The 25751-nt window shown below is 32.7% G+C and overlaps 2 protein-coding genes across 2 annotated transcripts in view; both read right to left on the reverse strand.

Annotated features, from left to right (window-relative positions):
• The window catches only part of LOC105346777 (uncharacterized), a 42907-nt gene extending 28199 nt beyond the window's left edge, over positions 1–14708 (reverse strand). The window contains exons 1-3 of the mRNA XM_066080708.1: positions 14569–14708; positions 349–964; positions 210–257 (exon numbers count right to left, since the gene is read on the reverse strand). Coding sequence (XP_065936780.1) covers positions 210–257; positions 349–931 — 631 coding nt within the window. The 5' untranslated portion in view covers positions 932–964; positions 14569–14708. The remainder of the gene's footprint in view (positions 1–209; positions 258–348; positions 965–14568) is intronic.
• A 5464-nt stretch (positions 14709–20172) lies between these two features.
• LOC105329892 (uncharacterized) lies at positions 20173–25539 on the reverse strand. Its single transcript, XM_011431378.4, has 6 exons — positions 25401–25539; positions 23257–23865; positions 22956–23000; positions 22723–22767; positions 22171–22227; positions 20173–20477 (listed from the first exon to the last, which is right to left on the reverse strand). The coding sequence occupies exons 2-5, from the start codon at positions 23825–23827 to the stop codon at positions 22214–22216; spliced, it is 675 nt and encodes a 224-aa protein (XP_011429680.3). The 5' UTR covers positions 23828–23865; positions 25401–25539; the 3' UTR covers positions 20173–20477; positions 22171–22213.
• Between the last annotated feature and the right edge of the window lie 212 nt (positions 25540–25751).

A 25751-nucleotide genomic window follows, 5' to 3' on the forward strand; every position in this document is an offset into this window, starting at 1 on the left:
AAAGTACATTGTTTAGGTTGTCTTGTATTTTACACAGCAAGGTAATTTCTCCTAATAACATATCTTTTCTAGTGGAATGCTTTTTTCAATTTTTTTCCCATTAGGTTGGTTATATATAATCTAACATCTTTTTTTTTTACTATTTTCAATTTCAATTTCAATTTAATTCAAATAAATTTAGTATCGTTTACTTTGGAGACACTCTTTACCTTTTATATTCCAAGGAAGAACTGTGTTCTTCATTTCTTTGACATCTTCTGTAAAATACAATTATGTATTTATTATTAGTGCTGTTTTATATCTCGACAGGAATCCCTCTTGCTTTTTTAACATTGCAAAGAAAAATACCTGAAATATCTTTGAATTTTTCATGGAGGTCAAGTAGTTCTTTTATATTTTTCTCGCTTTGTGTAGGATCCATGGGACAAGTTTCCAGTTCCTTCACCTCGTCCTGGTATTTAGTGGAGGTACCTAAGTACATCTCCAACTCCTGAACAGTGTCCTTAATATATTGGTAGTTTTTTATAAAGACTGTGTCGGAGATAGATGTTTCCGAATTGTGTCCATATTCATTTCTTAACAGTCGAATTCGTTCAATGTTTGCTGACACACTTCCATCTCCCGCTCTTGGGTTCTTTCCCCATTTGTTTGAATGCGGTTGAATTGAGCACATATTCCGTAATAGGAAGTACAGCAATGTAACATCAAATTTTGAGTAATCGTGACCGTATACAAGTGCCTCCTGGTGTTTGTTGATGAGAGATTTCTTTTTCATAGAAATATAAGCTCTGACTTTTTTCTCCAAATCGGACGGGGAGATCTCCTTCCTTAGAACATCACGTAGTACGTTAGTGCATGGACCCAATATCATCTGGGCCACACGGGCCAGATTAGTGTTCTCTCCAGTTAGTTGGAACTTTGAATTAGACATGCTTCGTCATAAAATGGTACAGTCCAAAGAATTCTGAAAACCAAATGAAAATAACAAATTATGAATGATTTAAAATGTCAAAAATACATTCCTTTTTTTTATACTACTTTAAATGTAGAATACATGTATTTAAATAAGCATACCTTGAATTGTTTATATATTTACATACCTAAAATACTAACAATTACATTATCATGTTAATGAGTAAAGTATTAGCAAAACAAATATATCCTTTTGCTTGAATCACTTGACGTACTATTATTTTTCTAAAACAAAAATATAAATACAAGGTAACATCACGGTAACATATATATTCAACCATTGGTCAAGGTAACATCATGGTAACATTTATACTCAACAATTGGTCAAGGTAGCATCATGGTAACATATATATTCAACCATTGGTCAAGTTTACATCACGGTAACATATATACTCAACCATTGGTCAAGGTAACATCACGGTAACATATATACTTAACCATTGGACAAGGTAACATCACGGTAACATATATACCTAACCATTGGACAAGGTAACATCACAGTATCATATATACTCAGCTCAAGGTAATATCACAGTAACATATATATTCAACCATTGGTCAAGGTAACATCACGGTAACATATATATTCAACCATTGGTCAAGTTTACATCATAGTAACATATATACTCAACCATTGGTTAAGGTAACATCACGGTAACATATATATTCAGCCATTGGTCAAGGTAACATCATGGTAACATATATACTCAACCATTGGTCAAGGGAATATCACAGTAACATATATATTCAACCATTGGTCAAGGTAACATCACGGTAACATATATATTCAACCATTGGTCAAGTTTACAACACGGTAACATATATACTCAACCATTGGTCAAGGTAACATCACGGTAACATATATACTCAACCATTGGTCAAGGTAACATCAGGTAACATATTTACTCAACCATTGGTCAAGGTAACATCACGGTAACACATTTACTCAACCATTGGTCAAAGTAACATCATGGTAACATATATACTCAACCATTGGTCAAGGTAGCATCATGGTAACATATATATTCAACCATTGGTCAAGTTTACATCACGGTAACATATATACTCAACCATTGGTCAAGGTAACATCACGGTAACATATATACTTAACCATTGGACAAGGTAACATCACGGTAACATATATACTTAACCATTGGACAAGGTAACATCACAGTAACATATATACCTAACCATTGGACAAGGTAACATCACAGTATCATATATACTCAGCTCAAGGTAATATCACAGTAACATATATATTCAACCATTGGTCAAGGTAACATCACGGTAACATATATATTCAACCATTGGTCAAGTTTACATCATAGTAACATATATACTCAACCATTGGTTAAGGTAACATCACGGTAACATATATATTCAGCCATTGGTCAAGGTAACATCATGGTAACATATATACTCAACCATTGGTCAAGGGAATATCACAGTAACATATATATTCAACCATTGGTCAAGGTAACATCACGGTAACATATATATTCAACCATTGGTCAAGTTTACAACACGGTAACATATATACTCAACCATTGGTCAAGGTAACATCACGGTAACATATATACTCAACCATTGGTCAAGGTAACATCAGGTAACATATTTACTCAACCATTGGTCAAGGTAACATCACGGTAACACATTTACTCAACCATTGGTCAAAGTAACATCATGGTAACATATATACTCAACCATTGGTCAAGGTAGCATCATGGTAACATATATATTCAACCATTGGTCAAGTTTACATCACGGTAACATATATACTCAACCATTGGTCAAGGTAACATCACGGTAACATATATACTTAACCATTGGACAAGGTAACATCACGGTAACATATATACTTAACCATTGGACAAGGTAACATCACAGTATCATATATACTCAGCTCAAGGTAATATCACAGTAACATATATATTCAACCATTGGTCAAGGTAACATCACGGTAACATATATATTCAACCATTGGTCAAGTTTACATCATAGTAACATATATACTCAACCATTGGTTAAGGTAACATCACGGTAACATATATATTCAGCCATTGGTCAAGGTAACATCATGGTAACATATATACTCAACCATTGGTCAAGGGAATATCACAGTAACATATATATTCAACCATTAGTCAAGGTAACATCACGGTAACATATATATTCAACCATTGGTCAAGTTTACATCACGGTAACATATATACTCAACCATTGGTCAAGGTAACATCACGGTAACATATATACTCAACCATTGGTCAAGGTAACATCAGGTAACATATTTACTCAACCATTGGTCAAGGTAACATCACGGTAACACATTTACTCAACCATTGGTCAAAGTAACATCATGGTAACATATATACTCAACCATTGGTCAAGGTAATATCACAGTAAAATATATATTCAACCATTGGTCAAGGTAACATCAGGTAACATATTTACTCAACCATTGGTCAAGGTAACATCACGGTAACACATATACTCAACCATTGGTCAAGGTAACATCACAGTAACATATAAATTCAACCATTGGTCAAGCAAGAAATTGATCCTCTTACTAGCAGTTAAAGCCTTCGTTTACTAGCATCTACGTTCATAATATTTTTTTTCTGATCTTGTTTTTATTCCTAAGATGCGCTTGATTAGACCCAAGAGAAGGTTTCTTTAAAAAAAATATGCAATCGAGATCTAGTTATTTTGCCTATTTGTACTGTATCTGTTTTAGTTGTATAGCATCCTGGTCGTGTACAGTTGAAATGATACAGCAACAGGTTTTGTTGTATTGGACACCAAGATTGCACCTTCTTTTTTTTTTTATATAAAACCCGAAAAACAACCAATGCAATTTCACATTTCAGTACCTCTCTAGCAAAGCTCAATTTTTATGTTAAAAAGAATAAATCATTTGTCATGACCTTCTATATCACAAATGACTTTATTTAAAAGCGTAGTGAGCCAACAATTACCATAGCTTTTTAATTGTTCTTTCAACAAAGTCTATAAAGCAGGAAAGATTTTATTTCCGTGTGAACCTATGTATGACATGCCAAAAAATCCTCATTAATTTAAAAGCACACAATTTCCCCTAATTTATTACAAAATTAACTTAATACAAAAGTTTATTGTGGATAAAATTGATTTTGCAATATGTTTACTCGGGAAGATATTTAAAGTCTTGTTGCATGTGAAAATAGGTTCGACATATTGAATGCTACAGAATACAATAATATATAATTAAAATTGGGAAAAGCATACCATTCTAGTCCTACTTATCGGTAAATCAGAAATAACTAGTCAAATAAGTAGTGTCTATTTAAACAAGCATTCTGAGAGTATTGCATAAGCAATACACGCCCCCTACCAAATTTGTAGAAATTTGTGAAAAGTGAAAACAATGCACTGTTATGCAGAATATCATTTCAACAGACCAACCCGATAACGAACCCGATTGTAATCGCAGCGCCGGCGAGCGAAGCGAGCTCTAAGAACCAGTGTGCGCGGGAAAAAGAACAAGCTAAACCTTCGATTCATCAAACAAATTTTTTTTTGTCTACGTCTCATAATGCTCTCTAATGTTTTCACCCGTGGTGCTATGCTAAAAATGGCCGACTTTTAACTCGTAATTTACGGTTTCTTAAGGTTTGAAGACACGTTTAGAGTACTGCATATGCTTTGGCGAGACTCAAGGGATTTGTTAGTTGCTTCCATTCCTTCGTATTGAGTCGATATACGAAAACAAAGACGAACAAAGTTATGGATGACGTCACAGTGCTCTCGCGCTATATTTCCCGCGATAAATTTAGAGGTGGATCAAACATCCGTTATATGCGTGTACTAGCTATTTCAGTATAGACTGCGATACCTGTCTCATTGACATATGATTTTTGTTTTTAATATAGAGATTATTTAAATATATACTAGCAAGAGCCATACTTTACTGTCATATCGATTCATTTTTAAGCTAATTGTGCATGCATGTACAGTGGGCAGGTAAGTATATAAGTATATCAGTAGGGAGGAAATAAACAATAGGATATTTTGAACTAAATAAAAAGTAATAAAGAGAAAAAATTAAAGAATTTATGTAGATATTGCATATAGTCAAACCATTAAACTTAAAAGTGGAAAATTACACACCTACAAACAGGAACCGGAAACTCTCTCTCTCTCTCTCTCTCTCTCTCTCTCTCTCTCTCTCTCTCTCTCTCTCTCTGAAGAGGGGTAGGGGGTTGCGCTGTATGTATCATTACCATTAAAATTAATACATTTGCCCCAGCATACTTATTGTAGAGAAATAATCTCTCAAAAATTCTTTGACGTTCGTTGATACCTAAATAACACTAGGTTGACAATGATGCAAGATATGTGTAATTCTTGCTGTGCTCGCCAGAACGGTAGCACCGTAAAACATATTAATTAAAAAAACCGTCGATTAAATTTACAACATAATGCTTGACACTATTTTACAGAACTTATTTGTTTGTTAGAAACAAAAAAGGAATGGTTCAAGTAATGCACGATATAATTACTGACTACATTCTTTCCTCGTTTATTCAATACACATCGCACCTGATAACGAACCCAAACTTTAGAAAATTGAAATATAAAAAATTAATTTTCTAGGAAATACGTCAACCAGACGCTACAAAAGTGTAAACTTGATCTGTAGTTTGACATTTTGAAGCTGTTCAAAAAATTTCACATTTTTCCTCAAACGCATAAAGAAAACAAGTGTGGAAAACTGAAGTGGGACAGACAGACGGACGGACAGACAGACAGACGGACGGACGGACGGACGGATGGACGGACAGACAGACAAACTGACGAACACAGAGGAAAGCTATAGTCCCCTCCGGTGAAAACCGAAAGGGGACTAAGAAAACAAACAGCCGAGTTTAATTTTATCAGAGAGATAGAAGGAGTCTTGAAAGCTTGACAAAGAACGCGAATAACAACACAATAGAACGCGTATGATTCCCTCTATTTCCTACGAAAATCGATTGCTATTCATAGCTCGATAGAAACTGATAAGACTGAAATCTACACACCCCATTTATCGATTGGCTGAAACATTCGTCAATCTAAGCAAAATCACGTATTGCACAATTATGGGATGACAAAATGATATTTTTAATGTATAGTGGGTCATCTCTCCACGTTTTGTTGATTGAAATCGGTTTGTTTTCTATGATACCTTATTTAACCTATGAGTGAAACATGGAGCACAGACGCACTCAATGAAATAAAGGGCCTTTAAGTTCTAAACAATGACACTATTTGGAGGTGATTTTGATATGTATACGCCTGTTTGAGTCACATGTTACAAGTATATTGAACACAATTAATGGTTAAAAATCGCTGATATGTTAAAAATATCTTGTTTTGAATAATTTAAAAAAAAACCCAGATTTATTGATATCTTATTTTGTCAGTATATTACCCATCCATGTATAGGCATTTTACACGCCTTATCCTCTCATACAAGAGAAATGTAAATTTAAGCAACAAGTTGCTGTCCTTTATAAAAGGACTGCAATACGTGGACCATTTGCATGAGTTTCTAATGAAGACGTGAAAGCCTTAAAATTTTCATAGATTCCACCGACTCTAGCCCCTTGCTTTGATATGAAGACATCTGCAGAGGAGATTTCTAATTGCAAAAGTGTTATGATGCATATTATAGTGGATTTACTGCATTTAACCACTAGATTTAAAAGGGCAAAAATTATGTTTTCGATTTTAATGATTACAATGCTTCAGTGGGGCATTTTAATAGTCAGCCAAGATTTGAGTGTCATTTGATGATTAATAAGCGAGTTACATAGCTTACAATTCTTCACTATGTAAACAAAGCTTTTGTTTCCATTATGAATGTTGAAGTGAAAATGCCAGTTTTAGACCTAAAATGAATGTGTTTATAGTTAAGAAATGTTTATTTATCCTTAACATGAATAATAAGATAGACAAATCAGCTTTAAAAAGCTTTTTACTGGTATATTGAACCTATGTAAACAAAACAGGGCAAGAGCCTTGTTTACATGACGAAGAATTGTAAACCCTGTATCTTGCTTAAAACTCAACGACTGGGACCCAGATTTCATTTGATCATTAAAATGCATTCCTAAAGCATTGCAAATAATAAAAAGAAAAAAAGAAAATTTGACCAAAATCGTGACCATGCCCCTTAAATCATGCTTAAATGCATTAGAATTTTAATCGGAAAGTACCCAAGCCTCTTCTACTGAATGTATAGGTAAGCTATTTTGGAATACAACAAAACATGGCGATTTATGCTATTTGATGCATACTGTAGTTTTGGCATAATATTTAACGTATTCCACAAATGCTGACAGTTCATGTCAGATGTCGATCATTTGTTTTAAAAGGAATACTTTGCAGTGGCGGATTCGGGATTTTTTGAAACGGAAAGCCGAAGCGGCTGGAGATGTGAGACGCTATGAGGTTCCTAGCGGGTCCAGGAAAAAGCCCTGGTGCCCCCCCCCCCCCCGGAAGCTCCCCAGGTTTTTGGTCTTTTATGACACTTTTATGACCCATTCCAGCTAGACTTGATGTATTACACTGTAAAAGATCAATAGATAACAACATTTTGAATGTTGAAGTGAAAATGCCAGTTTAAGACCTAAAATGAATGTGTTTATAGTTAGGAACTGTTTATTTATCCTTAACATGAATAATAAGATAGACAAATCAGCTTTAAAAAGATTTTTACTGTTATATTGAACCTATGTAAACAAAAATAGGGCAAGAGCCTTGTTTACACGACGAAGAATTGTAAACCCTGTATCTTACTTAAAACTCAACGACTGGGACCCAGATTTCATTTGACCATTAAAATGCATTCCTAAAGTATTGCAAATAATAAAAAGAAAAAAAGAAAATTTGACCAAAATCGTGACCATGCCCCTTAAATCATGCTTAAATGCATTAGAATTTTAATCGGAAAGTACACAAGCCTCTTCTACTGAATGTATAGGTAATCTAACTTGGAATACAACAAAACATGGCGATTTATGCTATTTTATGCATATTGTAGTTTTGGCATAATATTTAACGTATTCCACAAATGCTGACAGTTCATGTCAGATGTCGATCATTTGTTTTAAAAGGAATACTTTGCAGTGGCGGATTCGGGATTTTTTGAAACGGAAAGCCGAAGCGGCTGGAGATGTGAGACGCTATGAGGTTCCTAGCGGGTCCAGGAAAAAGCCCTGGTGCCCCCCGCCCCCCCCCCCCCGGAAGCTCCCAGGTTTTTGGTCTTTTATGACACTTTTATGACCCATTCCAGCTAGACTTGATGTATTACACTGTAAAAGATCAATAGATAACAACATTTTGAATGTTGAAGTGAAAATGCCAGTTTTAGACCTAAAATGAATGTGTTTATAGTTAGGAACTGTTTATTTATCCTTAACATGAATAATAAGATAGACAAATCAGCTTTAAAAAGATTTTTACTGGTATATTGAACCTATGTAAACAAAAACAGGGCAAGAGCCTTGTTTACATGACGAAGAATTGTAAGCCCTGTATCTTACTTAAAACTCAACGACTGGGACCCAGATTTCATTTGACCATTAAAATGCATTCCTAAAGCATTGCAAATAATAAAAAGAAAAAAAGAAAATTTGACCAAAATCGTGACCATGCCCCTTTAATCATGCTTAAATGTATTAGAATTTTAATCGGAAAGTACACAAGCCTCTTCTACTGAATGTATAGGTAAGTTATTTTGGAATACAACAAAACATGGCGATTTATGCTATTTGATGCATATTGTAGTTTTGGCATAATATTTAACGTATTCCACAAATGCTGACAGTTCATGTCAGATGTCGATCATTTGTTTTTAAAGGGATACTTTGCACTGGCGGATTCGGGATTTTTTGAAACGGAAAGCCGAAGCGGCTGGAGATGTGAGACGCTATGAGGTTCCTGGCGGGTCCAGGAAAAAGCCCTGGTGCTCCCCCCCCCCCCCTCGGAGGCTCCCCAGGTTTTTATGGTCTTTTATGACACTTTTATGACCTATTCCAGCGAGACTTGATGTATTACACTGTAAAAGATCAATAGATAACAACCCCTTTTTGTGATCAAAATTTTACAAATAAATGTATATATATGACCTATAGAAAAAATGTAAAATCAGTTTTTGTGTTAGGGTTAAATCGGCCAGTGCTTTGATTTTGTACTGTTCACTTGCAGTTTTAAAATTATAGCGCCTTTGATCATGTCCATATGTTATAGAATCCCGATCTTGATTCAGATTCTGTGTGCTAGCCTTGTTCCTTAGCTACCCATAATAACGCGCAGGAATCAGACTAGCTCGTTTATATATTTTCTGCGTGGACATCAGGGTCTTCGCAATAAAATGATTTTTTGATGATTTATGCGTGCTATTAAGGTAGCGATCACTGCAGAATAAAGGACATAGATTAGGTATTTTGTTTGCAACGTTGCTACCTTCATATCCCGCATAATAAACCATATAACGCATTCAATTGTTAAAATGATTGCAATCAATGCTGCTTGAACGTTACTATTTAACATTCACGTAACAAATACTTTCAATCACAATTTGTTGTGTAATGAATAAATAGAATTGTTTTTCTTAAGTTCATTTTTGTGAAAACTAGTATTTTCCTCGTTCGATCTAGTACGCTGCATGGAAATGAAATATTTGATTAATCCCATTAAACACTTCGTGTGACGATACATACTTCTACTGTTTAACTATTATCTATCCTGTTAGGATTTTTGGGAGTTGATTTTAATCAACTCTCCTATGCAGTTAATCAGACAACCCGAAAGTGAAACAGTGTTTGGACCTCACCACAAATCATTGCTGCTGACAAGACTTAGTTCTTGAAAATAATTGATAAATTTGATGTAATGTTTGCTAAAGCATTGTTTTTCAAGGAAACTTATTTATAAATACCTTGTAAATAGTCAGATTTTAAATGGTACGAACAATTTAAATATTTTTTTTAGTCGTATGTATTCCTACGCCAGAGTTCAATATAGTTTCGTTCAACTCGACGCTCGGCTGTCTCCGTAAATCCTTGTCGGAGATTTACGGTGTCAGTCGAGCGTTTTCCTAGAGTTCAATATTGCTTGGATTCATACAATGTTCGAGAAATATTTTTATTACTGATACATAGTTTGATTGAATTAATGTTATCTTTAAATATTATTGAACATGATTCATATGGGGGTTCCTCGACATTCTTGTCGAAAAAGTCCAAAAATTCATATTTTAAAAATGTGCGTAACTATATATGTACTTGTCATGCAAAATAACATATCATTGATTTTAAAATAAATAAACATCAACAAAATCCACTCCCGTCAGTTCTTCAGTACTTTGGTTTTTATTATTCGCCGAACTTATCACCATAAATGCCTGACGTCATGACGAAACAGTGCATTTAATGGGAGCAAGCGACATCATGATTTTTCATAATAAAGATAAATTGTGTCAACATTTACATTTGCAATTCATGAAAATGTTATATGGGATGATATAAGCTACAGTGAGCAAGAGTTTTCAAGTAAAAAAAACTTTTATCATGCACGTGTGTAATTCGGATTAAAAAATAGATTAGTCATATTTGAACAGTGAAAAGGGAGGTGTCACGGCAACACGTTCTTACATATTATTGTCTATTACGGTACAATGTAAGTAATAATTTGGGTTGGAATATCATCATCAACAAATAATTATTAGTTCGAATGAAAACTAATATATATTATATTTAGCTGGAAAGGTAACTGGCTCCGGCGGATCTAAATTGCCGAGGCGTGGTGTGACCTGATTATTGATCAATTGGGCGATTTCATTTGTTTTGAAAATGGTATAACACGCGTTTTACAAATTTTACATTAAACGTTTAGTAGTAAAGTGTGTAAGTTGATTCTGTAGATTTTTTCTATTATATTCAATCCAAAGTATTAGTATAATATTGTAGTTGTTACAAAACAAATGTAAAAATATTCATTTTGCCCCTCCCCATGGATTTATAGATGAGTTCATTCAAAGCATCGGAAATCTGCGCGTGAATGATAAAGCAGGACTTCGAGCATCTTACCAAGTCAAGGGTTTCTGATCCGCACCCTTCCTCACAAACCTTTTTGTGGGGAGCGGAATGGACCGAAAACACTTTGCTATCCGAAAACTGACAGCGCCATAATGTCTCAGTCATATTTTTTGGCACGCCGATTAGTGGACGAGTCCAAATTAGGGTCATGAGAATACTTCAGAATACACTTGGAGCTGTATCACAGTACGTAGCATCGGAGTGGAGAGGTGTTTTCTTCGCAACATACACTTTTCTTAAATATATACTTATAGGAAACATAAATTCTGTGAAGTTCCCTCCTCCCTTTTGTCGGAGCATGTAAAAAATGGAACTGGAAATTAATAGAATCATTCATTATTACGGGTGTGAGAAAAATCTCCCACTGCTGTCTCACACCGGACAAGAAAAAAGATATCTAATGAAAATTACTCACACTCCCCCTACCCCCTTACCACAACCACCAAGGATCATAAAAATCTAGATCCTTGGTGGTTGTGTTAATGTAATAGGGGTCATATTTTCATATATATTTATTTGTCAAATACCTAGAACGTAATTACTTCCATTTCAATTTTTACTGTTTTCCCAAAAGAGTTATCTCTCTTTGATTATTGAATACCTGTGGATCGATATCTAAAAATATAAGGAGTTTTCTGATCACGTGATTTAAACAATAGTATTACGTATTTACCCAGAAATTACACCTGGTCAAACCAGTTTATTGTATTTTGCGCCATTATGTGGTATAGTGTTCACCGCAGCGAGTGTCCATGTACACCTTTCATTGAAATTTATTCTGATCACCGGCTGTGGGTTTTCATTTCACAAATGGGTATTTATGTTTCTATGATCATTTTTTACATTATTTAATTAAGATTAAAGTTTAAAGATATGTAAAATTATCATAAGTTCTCAATAAATATCTTTTTTCTTGCCCGGATCTAGATTTTTATGATTTTGAGAACCTTTTATTTTTATTGCTTGTAAAGATTATTTTGGATAAAGATGCCCCATCCACCTTACAAAATGATGTTTTATGCCTGAATAATCTTTCTTTTTACTTTCCTATTGTTTGAAAGGACAGAAATGCCTTTGATATTGCATCTCAATATAGCAAAGACAATTTAAATTTGTTTAATCTTCCACTTTCAAGCTTTTACTTGTGACTAACTATATTTAAACACAGGAAGTCAGCTGTGGAGAGTTTGAAACACAACTTTATTTACAACATTTTACAGCAAATCGAACCAAAGTAACGAAGTACTGATGGGCTCTGATTTTATTGTTTACTAATCTTAAAAACAACGATATATGATTTCCTATGGCAATGAATTTTTTAACTGTATTTAAATAATTGCGTACATTTTTTTACTAATATTCCAGGCTATAGACGGAAAACCCCATCAGAATCATATTGTTTAAAACTAGTATTTAAAGAGGTTCGCTCCTCTCTTTTTCGGAAACTACTTTATGTCACCTCTTATCTAAAAGTGTGCATCATATATCGATTCTATTTGTATATCTTTCTTTTACAATGCTAAAAAAACATATTGAATAAAATTGTTAAAAGAAAATCATATATTTACAGAGTTTCGTAAGGGACTATATTTTATAGCGGAAGGCTTTTAAGAAGAAAATGAACAATTTTCATAACTCAATAGTTAAAGATTACTGTTACTTTGGCCTCCTAATTTTCAGCGCAAACTAAATTTCCTTATAGTTTGTGTAATACGATATATTCATGTTGTTCTTAAAAACATTTTTGAACAAGAATTTGTCTATCGACATATTTGGCATATTTAGCGTACATTTCATTAAAATTTCAAGGAAAGTTTACCTCCATTTTTTCCTAAAATAAGTTTATTTCATGTCATATCTCAATTTTTTGAGATGTGACCCCTACTCTTTTACTTTTATATGAGACAATAAATGTATGTCTATTTGTATCAAAGTTTTGGAAAGTTGGCGTTAATATTATGTCTTTTTTATTTTGCGTTATTATTTGATTACTCGAAAATCATTTCATTTTCTGTTGTATTCATTATGTACTGGCATTTGAAGCCATTAGTAAAGCAAGGTTTTTTAAACTTTGACTTGGATTTGACTTTTATAGTCACTGCATGTGTTCAACTTCATACTGTATTGAAATCATAACTGAATGATATTTTAGACTATAAATAATTGTTAGGTTTCTTCCAATAATCAATTACAATGCCAAATTTAAGCAATAATTTCAGAAAAATTATCATTTCTGTTTGGGTCCCATATTTCAAAATCAAAGTACTGAAGAACTGACGGGAGTTGATTTTTTCGATGTTTATTTATTTCAAAATCAATGATATGTTATTTTGCATGACAAGTACATGTAGTTTCTAATTTGAATTATGCACATTTTTATAATATGAATATGAGAAACCCCTATATAAATAATGTTAAATGATATTTAAAGATAAAATAATGTCAATCAACTATCAGTGATAGATATATTTTTCAAAAATTGTATGGGTCCTAGCAATATTAAACTCTAGTCTCGCTCAACCAAACGCTCGGCTAAAACCGTAAATCTCCGACAAGGATTTACGGAGACAGCCGAGCGTCGAGTTGAACGAGACTATATTGATCTCTGGCGTAGGAATACATACGACTAAAAAAAAAATATTAAAATTGTACCATTTAAAATCTTAAAATTTTCAAGGTATTTATAAATACGTTTCCTTGATGCCCTTAAACCCTACTGTGCAAAATATATCAGTAATCAAAATAATTCTGAAAATTTTACTCAAGCAATATTAGCGTGAGATACATACGACTACAAAAGATATCTATTTTCTCTGTGCCATTTAAAACCTGACTATTTTCACTGTATTTTTGAAAAAGTTTCCTTGAGAAACAAATTATGCTTCTTAATACATCTAATTTATCGGTTATTTTCAAGTACTGTCTAGTAAGCGGTGTTGATTAGGTCTAAACAATGTTTCACTTCCGGTTTTCCAGAGTAACTGCATAGGAGAGTTGATTAAAACCAACTCCCAAAATGGAGTAAGATAAATATTGTATATATATTAAGCAGAGTAAATTAGAATACCATTAGTTCAAAATCATTCACACTTCTTAATATATGTTGTTTTTATGGTTTTTCTGAAAGCTTTAACTGTGACGTTTAAACAAGCAATATAAACTCTTTTAAGTTCGACTTTTTGGCAAATTTCGCGAGAGCCTCGTAGTCGAGAATATTTCTCGCCGCGGACCAGTTGTTGTCGTATGGATGAGTCTTGGTCGCGAACATTAGTGGTCACTAACAAGTTTATCGGAAGTAAATTTAAATCGCGAAAGAAAGTCATCGCGAATAAAATTGATTTACAGTATGCAATTCATAATTAGCCTTTATCTTTAGGGGGGGGGGGGGGGGGTTAAGCAAGGAACATGTTAGAAGTATCTAAATATAGCTTTAATTATTACTTTAAAACTGTTGCATAAATCAATAAGTACTTACTTTATTTTTAATGATGTTAAATCAACTTTTTCTTTTGCCTATCGTCCGTTAGGTTAATTCTGCTGTCTCACCATTTTCTATTTGAATTCGGTTAGTTCTATTTTTAATTATGATCCTTCCAGTTAGGCATTTTCTTTTAAATGCCGAACTCATCATTACTATATTTAAAAGCATTTTAAAACGACCAACCAAATAGCTGGTAATTCATTATTGATCCGTATTGAAACATGTATAAGCTAAAATAAATACAATCAATGGCAGCATTTAAATATTTTGTACATAGGCTACAGGTATTATTAAGGTGGGTTTTAATTTTAATCAAGTGAAACTATGTTTACCTCCTGTAGGGAAGAGAAGTGAATTTATAACCAAAAACAGGTAGCATTACGAACGGTCTTTTTTTGTAGATTTAAGGCAGGTATATATGTAGAAAAAGTCTTTGAGTACCTTGAAAGAAAGTTTATTATTTTAAAACCCACAATTCCTTTCTGTTCCCCTTCAGATTTCAATCGATTAAAAAGTACTTAAGCATTACTAAAATCTAGCAAGGCTGTATAAAACATAAGGCCACCTACTTTCTTTCTTAGCACTATTTAATTCTTATCGTGTGATTAACGTTCTTGATTATTGTGATCGGCTTCGGCCGATCACTGTTGTGTCCATATGAGGCATCCGGCAAATGCTTCCACGTGCGCACACATTCCGCTTGCACAAATAGTTCTTATAAAAACTTGAAGCTTTGTTTAGTATGAATATAATATTTTACTCAGTTTTTTTTTTCAATTCATTTACCTTAAGAGATGCAAACATACATTAAGTACAGTTCGACATGTTAATTCAATTATGTACTTTTTGTCTTACGCGTAAGATTTATTCAGTAATGCAGTTGACCTCGATGAACTGACCTCGATCATAAGAAGATGCTCCTTGAACTGACCTCGATCTATTGATGTTGAATAATAGTAGCTAGGGAGACGTCTTGATTTATAACAAGGTTACGTTATAATGCGACCTCAATTGCAAGTTATGATGGCATTCATTGTTTTTTAAGTCGCATTAAATCATTTTATTACAACTCTTTCTTTGTATACGTGTTAATGCTCTTTGAAGAGCCCTAGCTACCTAGTATTCTGAAGAAGATACATTAACCTTTAATAATTACGTTAAAAGTATTAAAACTAGACAAGGGGTTTACGAACGGCTTTTTCCAAATCTATTTCAAAATCAAATGTTTAAAAGTTTAAAATGATGAAATTATGGTGTACAGATTCAAAATATTCTATATTTTGTAAAAATACAGTATTTAAAAATTATTTTACATCAAACTGATCATGTTGGTTGCTTCTAGCTAACTATATATCATTATTGCCGATCATTCCTTTAAAAGGAATACTTGTCTAACACAGTAATGGTATAGGAAACGCATTTTGGCTCGTTTTGAATATTTTTTTTTAATAATTTCTGTTATCAAATTAAACGCTGTACATTTACATGCAAAATAATTGTGGGTATTTTCACCGTGTGATGAAGTTCATCAGCATAGCGGGCGTGTTTTTGTTTGCGTTGTGCGCTTCGTATTAAGTACTCCTCAGTCGAGATACTTTGCATACCTTTATGTAGGGTGATATGGTTTTACGAGCTTATCCCTGTGGTTCATTAATATGGAAAGAAACAAAGCATGGGATTATAAACTAACAAACAACTGAAAACCAAGAGGGAGAACACAGAGAAAAGCCGCGGTCAGTAAGTCAACTACTTACCGAGGCAAATAAGGTCCTTTATTAGCATATCCCTCTTTTTAAAGATAATGGAAACCCTAACAATTCGCCCCACTTACAAGTTACATCAACTGCTTAATTTGTGGGCCTAAAGTTAGAAAGAATTAAACGTAGGTGCGTTGCATTTTTGTTTAAATATTATTATGTATTTATAATAGTTTCTCATTTTTATGGGTTTTGCCATGTCAATATTTAATTTAAAGGTGGTTCCTAGTCGAAAAGATAGTTGTACAATATTCCAATAAGTAAAAATGTAGTCGTTATTTGTTTTGTGTACTTTCAACATGTACATGTGAAGACACATGAGGACGAATGCATACTGCTGTAAAAAGAAAAAAAAACTAAACATAAAAACTTCAATATGATTCCAATGACGTGACAAACATATTTATGCTTCACTTTACAAAGCAGGATGTATATATATATGTCTATTTGTAGCAAAATTGTTAAAAAAATGTTTTGGTGAAAATGTACCTAATTTCGATCAACGCCTATACAATGTACATCGGTTAAATGATTTTTGAAGAATTATTTAATGTATATTCAAATGTGACCTGGTCATCTTAATCGCCAATACAATTAAATCGGTTGGATTCCGATCCTTCGACATTTTTGTTATAGTTGTTTCGGCCCAGTCCTTCATTACAGCAAGGTAATGGGGACTTAATAAGCATCACTGTATTAAAATGAAACAAAATCTAGCCTTACAATATTTTCTCGGTGTTCATCAGTTTACCCCGCTGCTAACTCGTAAATGTTTAAGGGGAAAGCGGATGGCTTAGTTTTAAATGCTGCCCAAAAAACCCGATTAATATCGATGGAAAATGAACACATTACCGACCGTGTGTTTCTTTGGGACCGTGAACAAAACAACAGTTTCTCCCTGGAACTCTAGATCTCAATTTCAAAGTATTCTGAATTTTTAAACATGGAAAGAACTTACACTAACTTTGCACCATGTAATTTAAGCAGAGGAAAAGTTACGTTCTAATTTTGAAACCGAATGACTCAACAATTCTCAAGGTGTACCAACATTTCGGACATATAACTGTTTAAATCCAGCTTCACAGTCGGAAAGTAAATTGCAGTTTACAATACACGTATCTCATCTCTTTATAAACTTAAAAATATTATTTAAAAACAACATGTCAAATTTTGAAAAGTGTTTTTATTCAAAATTTAATTATAATAACATCATGACCATTATTAAGGCATTCAACAGGAATACTACAATAAGAATCAAACTATATAACCTTCAAACAATATGATGGCATAAACATAAATATTGTCTTTATATTGCTTTTTGAGGCATTTTCATTAATTCCATCGACTTTTTGGGAGTTGATTTTAATCAACTCTCCTATGCAGCTACTCTGGCAAACCGAAAGTGAAACAGTGTTTGGACCTAAGCACAAATCATCACCGCTGACAAGACTTAGTTCTTGAAAATAATAGAAAAATTCGATGTAATGTATGCTGAAGCATTGTTTTTCAATGAAACTTATCTATACACACTTTGAAAAAAGTCAGATTTAATATAATACGAACAATTTAGATGTTTTTGTAGTCTCGTGTGTTCCTACGACAGAGTTTAATAAAGTCTCGTTCAACCAGACGCTTGGCTGTCTCCGTAAATCTCCGACAAACAGAGAGTCTTGCTTGTCGGGAGATTAACGGAGACAGTCGAGCGTCTGGTTGAACGAGACTAGAGTTCGATATCAATAGTGCTTTGATCCATACGATTTTTAGAATTGTTTCCATTCCTAATGCCAAGTTTGAAATCTATCTATAAATATTACACAACATGATTCATATGGGGTTTCTCGAAATTCTTGTCGGAAAAGTCTAAAAATTCATATAATAAAAAAGTGCTTAATTCAAATACAGAATAGAAACTAATTGCCTTGCAAGATAAGTAGATTTTAAAATTAATGATAATCTATAAAATAAACTCCTGTCAGTACTTCAGTACTTTGATTGTACTTCAAATCAATGTTGAAACGTTCATAATGTATTGTTATTAGAATTTCGCATTGTATTTTGATGTTATGTTACACAATTAATCCACAATATTGTAACGGAGCATTTTGTATAAATCATAATTAGTTTAATTATTGGGTAGGGAATAATAGGATTTACTCAAAATGCAGATCAAATCGGAACTTAATTTAAAGATTAAGTCATTGGCCATTTTGATACATTACATCAGTGTATATCATCACTTTAATAATTTGAAAATATTATAAACACAACATATCAAATTCTTGAGGTTTTTATTCTAAATTCAAGCATAATATAAAAACATATGATTACAATTACAATAATTTCATATCCATTTCCAGATACTACAATATATTTCATGTCCATTTCCATGGCACTCGATGGAGATAGTACAGTAAGAATCACAATATGTAGCCTTGAATAAAATATGACAGCATAAATGTACATTTTGTCTTGAAATTGCTTTTGATGCTTATTTTGAAAAATAAAAATCTGTGTTAGTCATATCATAAACATTTTTGAAAAAAAAAATACATTTTAACAATCCGATTATATTATACCTTGGTATCACCCTTTGCGGGAAGATTTCTCCCTGATCTTTTTTTTCTTTAATTCATTGGTGTCTTTTGGTTAATAAATAAAGTTATTAAACACTTTATACACATGAGTACTTCCCTCATACACAGGTACATATACATACATTCTTTTCCCCTAATATTAATGACGACAGACATCACAACATGAATACATCAACATTGTTGTCAGTGGATAATTTTTTTCATGTAACTTTAAATTGGGTGTTCAAAATGCTATTAGTAAAATGAAAAACTTGTAATATTATTCTTTTCTAATATACACTGTATACATACAGAGCCACTTTTCCTTATGTTAAAATTGGTCGCTCGACAATAGCCTTCTTTTGTTTCTTTTACTTTTGGCATATGGTTTACTAAAATAAATTGGAGTGTGCTCATTTTCGTTGATAAATAGGATCTAAGCTTTGCCATCAACGACGAGATTTATTTGAAAAAGATACTGTTTTTTATATTTTGGAGTTCTGGGCAAATTTTATTTTATTGTCATTTCTCAAAATATTTAATAGCATCATGTGCATTTGCTCAACAAGTATATTTTTCACAATGAGGTAAAACTGACCAAAGAACATTTCCAACATATACAGATATATACGTTTATAAATTGTGTTTAAACATTGTCTTTTTTGTTTTGATAGAAAATATCTTTTGTGCGATTAATTTTTTTTCTGTAACATGCTCTATAGTATGCCATTGTGATTATACTACCTTTCCAATGATTAATTTTATTTATTGAATACGCGTTTCTTGTCGCTTAACTGTTAGGTGTTTTATAGCAACGCTTTTAATAAATCTTGAGTTTAATGTATTTTTTCCTAATTTTAGAAATGTGTTCATAAATGTACAGAAATATGAACATTTTAATTTGTGATAACGTGAAATGTTAGTGAAAATAAGGTAACTCCATACTCGTAAAATTCTCTGATGAAAGTCGGAAAACTGTACTGATTTCAACTTAATAGACTTAAATTTCATCAATTGTAAGAAAAAATATACATGTCATCACACTTTTTTAGAAGTCAGATAAACGTAAACTAAAGCATATTCAAACATCAGAAAACCGTATTTTTTGTTAAAAGTAAAACTTTTGTAGGCAGAAATTTGTTTATCTTGTTTTATTTTATTGTCAACTTTATCAGAAAACTTAATCTACAAACATATTTTAAAATTAATTGTTGGGATAAGAAACACTATATCATTTAGAGAGAGAACTGAGAGAAAAGTCAGAAAAGTGTTATTTCCCTTTAGCATAGATATAATGTATAAAAAATTGGAAATTAAGAATAAAATCAAGCTGCGAAAATATCTTGAACTAAACAGTAATTCTACTCACTTCTACGTGATTCTATTCACATGAAATATATTAAACTATCTTGTACAAATTTGAAAGAATTCAAAGTCTTACAAAAAAGCATGACATCACAAAACACTGGATATTTTGCAACCCCAAACCTGCTCCAAGGGAAGCTTGGCCCAATATACTTGCTAACTTCCTCTAGTTTAGATTCTTCTGGAGTCCTCTCATATGTCTGAAGAACTTGAATTAAGAAAAATCGCAATGAAAATATGTTATCATTCTCCTATGAATTGTAAGTCGGTTTTACAATATACATTCATTTTTTCAAAGTTTAGAAAGCGGAAACAAAGATTTACCCATTGGAGCGGGGAATCAAATTCAAACTCAACCTATATATGATACAACTATATATCAAATTTGAATTAAATGTGTGCAACGTTTGTTGAGAAAGTGATCGGAAAGTGAATTAATCATTTTTTATAGGTTCAGGAGGCAGAACTTTGTAAAAAAAAAAAATCAGTGAAACAGAACCAAGTTCAACCTTAACCTATGTATTCATATAACACATCTATATACTAGTATCACATTTGAAGTGTGCAACGGTTATTAAGATAATGATAGTAACGTGAACGATTAGAATGAAGGAATGGAGGAACAATGCAACTCTATGTGCCCGGATCATTTAATGGCGGGGACATAAACAAGGGGCCCACAGGCCTTGCCGATCACCTGAGTACTACAGTTTGTAGATGGTACTTATAGGGAGTGTAATGTTTGTATTTTAAGCTTCATTTTGAAGTTAAAACCCAAACTCCGTTGTCTGTTACCCCCACTTTTATCATTTGAAGTTTTCAAACTCCAATTTATAAAGTAGGACACAAGAGTGGGAGAAATATCGGAATATTCATACACTAGAACAATGGGTAAAACAATATAAACTGTTTCCTCAAAAAGACATGCACGTCTTTAATGGTCACTTGTCAGTGAGTAAAATAAAAGTTTTCTAAATTAAAACAAACATGCTTGAGTATATTAAATGCAAAGTCTGTTGATAAGTAGGAAAACAAAAGAAATTATATATTAGATCACACTATTACGACTTAGAAAATAGGTATTGATATAATGCTTCTTGAGCCTCTAAATTATGCATTTAGTTATCCCCACTACTGTAGAAATACATGTAGAGAGGAAAAACAAAATTGGTACATTTCCACTTAATGGTCATTTGGCTCTGCTAAGATTTTTCAGAATTTGACTTTTTTCTCATATTCTGCCTTTGATGCCCCAGGATGATAATGTAATACCTTTCAGGCACGTAGCATCGTTTTTGAAAGTGGGGGGGCCAGACCCATCCAAAAAATCTTGACAAGCAAAAAAAAAAAAAAAAAAAAAAAAAAAAAAAAGGAAATTTAAAGTTTTCCAAAAATCGTCAAAATCCTAAACCGTGGGGGGGGGGGGGGGGGGGGGGACTCAACTATACTTCCAAAAAAATTCTTCCCTACCAAAAATTTTTTTCCTCCAAATCTTGAAATTCCTAATCCGTGGGGGGGGAGGACCTTCAATTTGACTACTCATTTCCTTATTTTCATATCAATTTTTTACTAACTTCCAAAAAAGTGGGGGGGCCAACTCCATTATCATTCATTTTTTTATATGTAAATTTTAAAAAATTTGTTGCTGCGAGAAAAAGTGGGGGGGCCTGGCCCCCCCTGGCCCCCCCTGATGCTACGTGCCTGGTAATACCTTTAAAAATTAAGTTTTGTTTTTATTATAAAGATGTTTTAAAACAAACAATAGTAACAATTTTTAAGAAAAAATTTAAAATTGTTGAGGGACGACGCACAACGACGGAGGAAGACCAACGACAATAGGTCACTAAAGTGACCTCTAAAGAAACTTTGTTGTTGATGAGATAAAAGCCGTGTTATACTACCTTAATTTTCCAGATAATCCAGATAATCCCGTTTATCTCTTATCTACCGTGATCCGTCTAGTAAAAAATATAATTAGATTGTTTACATATACTTCATTAAAAAAACAAAAACATAATCTAAAAGTTTTAATGTTTAATTTTCGACAAACAGATTTTTTGGTGAAAATTTCATAACTACTTATCTTCTGTCATGTCAAATGTTTATCTTGAAACCATTAACTATAATGATTTTAAAGGTCTGGCATGAAGGCAAATAAAATAAATTTAATTAAACGACGTAATTTTAAAACTTATATCAGAAAAAAAAAATTAGTATTTGGTATATGATTAAATAATAATATATCACAAAGCAATAAAATTATAAAGAATATATTATTGAAAAAAAATCCTATTATTTTTAGGTCAACGTGTTTGAAAGTCAAGTGATACATGCATAACAAGATATGGGCTCATATAAAGTATTTTTTACAGTAATAAACATATTTGCTACAACTAAGTATTTGTTCGTTACGTTAATATTTAACTGTAATTTTTTGATAGGGTTGACTTTACCTCTGACAGCCTTGGCAAGTTCCCTTTTCATCCTTCTTAATTTTCCTGTACAAAACAAAGAATTTGTATACACCGCTCTTTGAATAATAAATAAAATTTGATATATTTTTCTGCTGTAAGATAAGTATTTGAGTATGAACCCCATTTCATATTTGGCCATATTGATCTTCAACTTAAATTCTTTGATAAAGTTTTTTGTTTAAAAAATTGAAACATATCGGGTTTGTATTTACCTTTGACCTCAATAGTAATATCCTCTGCTATCCTTTGTAATTCCTCTGTAAAGAAAAGAAAGATCAACCAATATTTCTATGATTAAATTTTGATATGTTCTCCCGTTGTCGTTAGGTAGTTTTTGGAATATGAACCCCGTTTTAAATCGTTATTGATCAAAGTTAAAATAACGTGAAAGTGAAGTGAAACAAATTGAACACAGCTAATTGTTTGTTTAACTTTTAAACGATGGTCAAAATTTAATTTTGTTGTGTGAAATTTTTAATAATTTATCATTTATTTTCATATACATCAATTTACCTCTCAATCTTGGTTTAACAGTTGCGCATTCTTCACTGTCTTTTGGCATTCCTTTGACTGTTTGCAATTTCACCACATAATCAACTGATTTGCAGCCAGGTGTAGATGTTTGAATTCTTGTAAGCACACGCTCTATATCATCCCAGATGTCCTTAAACGTTACGTTATCGATTTCGGCTGAGGCAGCGTGTGCGAAAACTTCGTTTCTGAGCACTCTAATTCGCACAATGTCATCGCCAAGTCCTGTGTCCCCAGCGCTTGGCTCTACACCCCACCCCTGTCGTGGTTGTATGGAAGGGCAAAGATGACTAATCAGTTTGCACAGTAAGGTTACGTCAAACTGACTATAATCAGGTTTATCGGGTGGCTGAATGCAGCATTTCTTTTTTTCTTTTGAATTAAGTCTAAATCTCCCCTTCTTTAGAGTTTGATTAGCTTCAATTTTGGCTAACAATTCGTCGGCCTTGACATTTAAATGTAATATGTCTATTAGTGGCAGTTTAATAACATCCAAACACGCAATGGCTAAGCGAGCGAAATTCAGCTGTTCGTTTGACAATGATGATGCCATCTTTATTTTAATTTCTTCCGTAGCACAGTCCTTTCATTCTAAATCATAAAACAAAACGCGTTCTATCATTCATTTCACAAGAAATAACACAAAACTACTTTAAATTCAATCGATAATTATATATTATTAAATGTGAGGAAACTATCAGTTTTGAGTAGTAAACATTGATCTGAAATAAACTAATATTGCAAGCAACTTGTTATTCAAGTGAATTTCCGATCAAAAACATCCTTCATATTAAGACTTTGAGTTGCATATTTTATCTGCAACTTTGTTGACATAACACTTCACCCTAGTGTCACATTTAAAAAAAATTCTATTAACGTATAGAACTAAACGACCAAAGTGCTGGAGAGTCAATGAAATATATTCAAATTAACAAAACAACTAAACGCATAAGACAAACAACAAAATCTTTTCACATACATGACATGACAGCTTTTATAATCTTTAATATTCATGAGTACATTGTTAATTCCATAAATACCATAAATCATTATTTTCAGGATATATAACTTATGACCAATCAGCAGAGGTATGCTCACTCCTCCTTGGCACCCGATCCTACCTTCAATGTAATGGAGGTCCTTGTTGCTCTGATTTGAATTTGTATTTCGTTTTATAGATTTTTGAGATGGTTGCTATTTTTTTGTCATTGTTATTTTTTCATTCATAAACTCAAATTTGCTTTTACAATAAATTCTAGGATGAAAAACTTGCTGGAAATGGTAAAAACCAGTTGGCAAAACTATAACTAGCTACAGCCACGGAGTGTCCTGATATCAAACCAGCGTAATATAAAACACAGGATGAAACTCTGCCATTCAGTCAACAGAAAAGTGACTGAAAGGTAACTGCAAAGTGGCTGAATGGCATAGCTTTGCCATTCAGTCATCTTTCCAGACCATTCAGTTAACATTCAGTTGACTGAATGGCAGAGCTTCATCCTGTGAAATTTAAAATAATTTGTATTTAGAGAACACGCATCAATGGACGTTTAATTAATGAAAATTAATGAATTTGTTATTCATCTTTTGTGCACAGGCACCTGACGTTAGATATTTTTCTCATAATAATAATAAATACCCTGTATCGTAATCATTGCCATTGTCTTGGAGTTATTTCAAACTCTCACACAAGGTGGAAGTTTTGCTTAAAACTCACTTTAGATGTTGAATGACCGAACGGGAGGTGGGGAGGATCGCAAAATAATTTAACCGATGAGTTTCAATTTAAATTTGCAGCTAATATTATCATTAGATAAAGGGTATTCATTTTTACTATGAGATTAATTTATAACGTCATGTGCCTGTGGTTGTATGCAATTGATACATTGAAACATACAATGTAATAAGCTGAAAACCATTGACACTTCTACGTTGTTTGCTGTGTTTTTCTGAACGTTTTAACTGTGGCGTTTACACAAGCAATTTAAACTCTGATCAGTTCGTCGTAAGTTTGTGAGGAACATTAACATATGAGTTTTATAATTTGTCACCACAATCTTTGTTTTAAAAGCAAAGACCATGTTACATGTAACAACATATAGCTCTGTTTCTCAGTAAGTACTTACTTTACTTTCACAGACGTTGAAAGAAATCAAAATATGTCTGTCTCTTCTTGTAACTATGGTCCGATAGGTTAAATCTAATGTTTCGCTATTTTCTGTTTGGTTGGTTCTATTTTTAACTATGATCCCTCCAGTTAGGCATTTTCTTTTAAATGCCGAACTCATCATAACTATATTTAAAACCCATCTGTACAGCTTGTAACATGCCTTTATTCAGAAAGGATTTTAAAACGTCAGATCAAATCAGTCGCTTATACACAATCCATCCGTATGGCCATAAGCTAAAAAAACTACTGTTAATGGCAGCATTGAAATATATTGCACATTTTATTTAGGTGGTATTTAATTTTTAGG

Source organism: Magallana gigas, chromosome 1 (genome assembly GCF_963853765.1).
Source record: "Magallana gigas chromosome 1, xbMagGiga1.1, whole genome shotgun sequence".
NCBI lineage: Eukaryota > Metazoa > Mollusca > Bivalvia > Ostreida > Ostreidae > Magallana > Magallana gigas.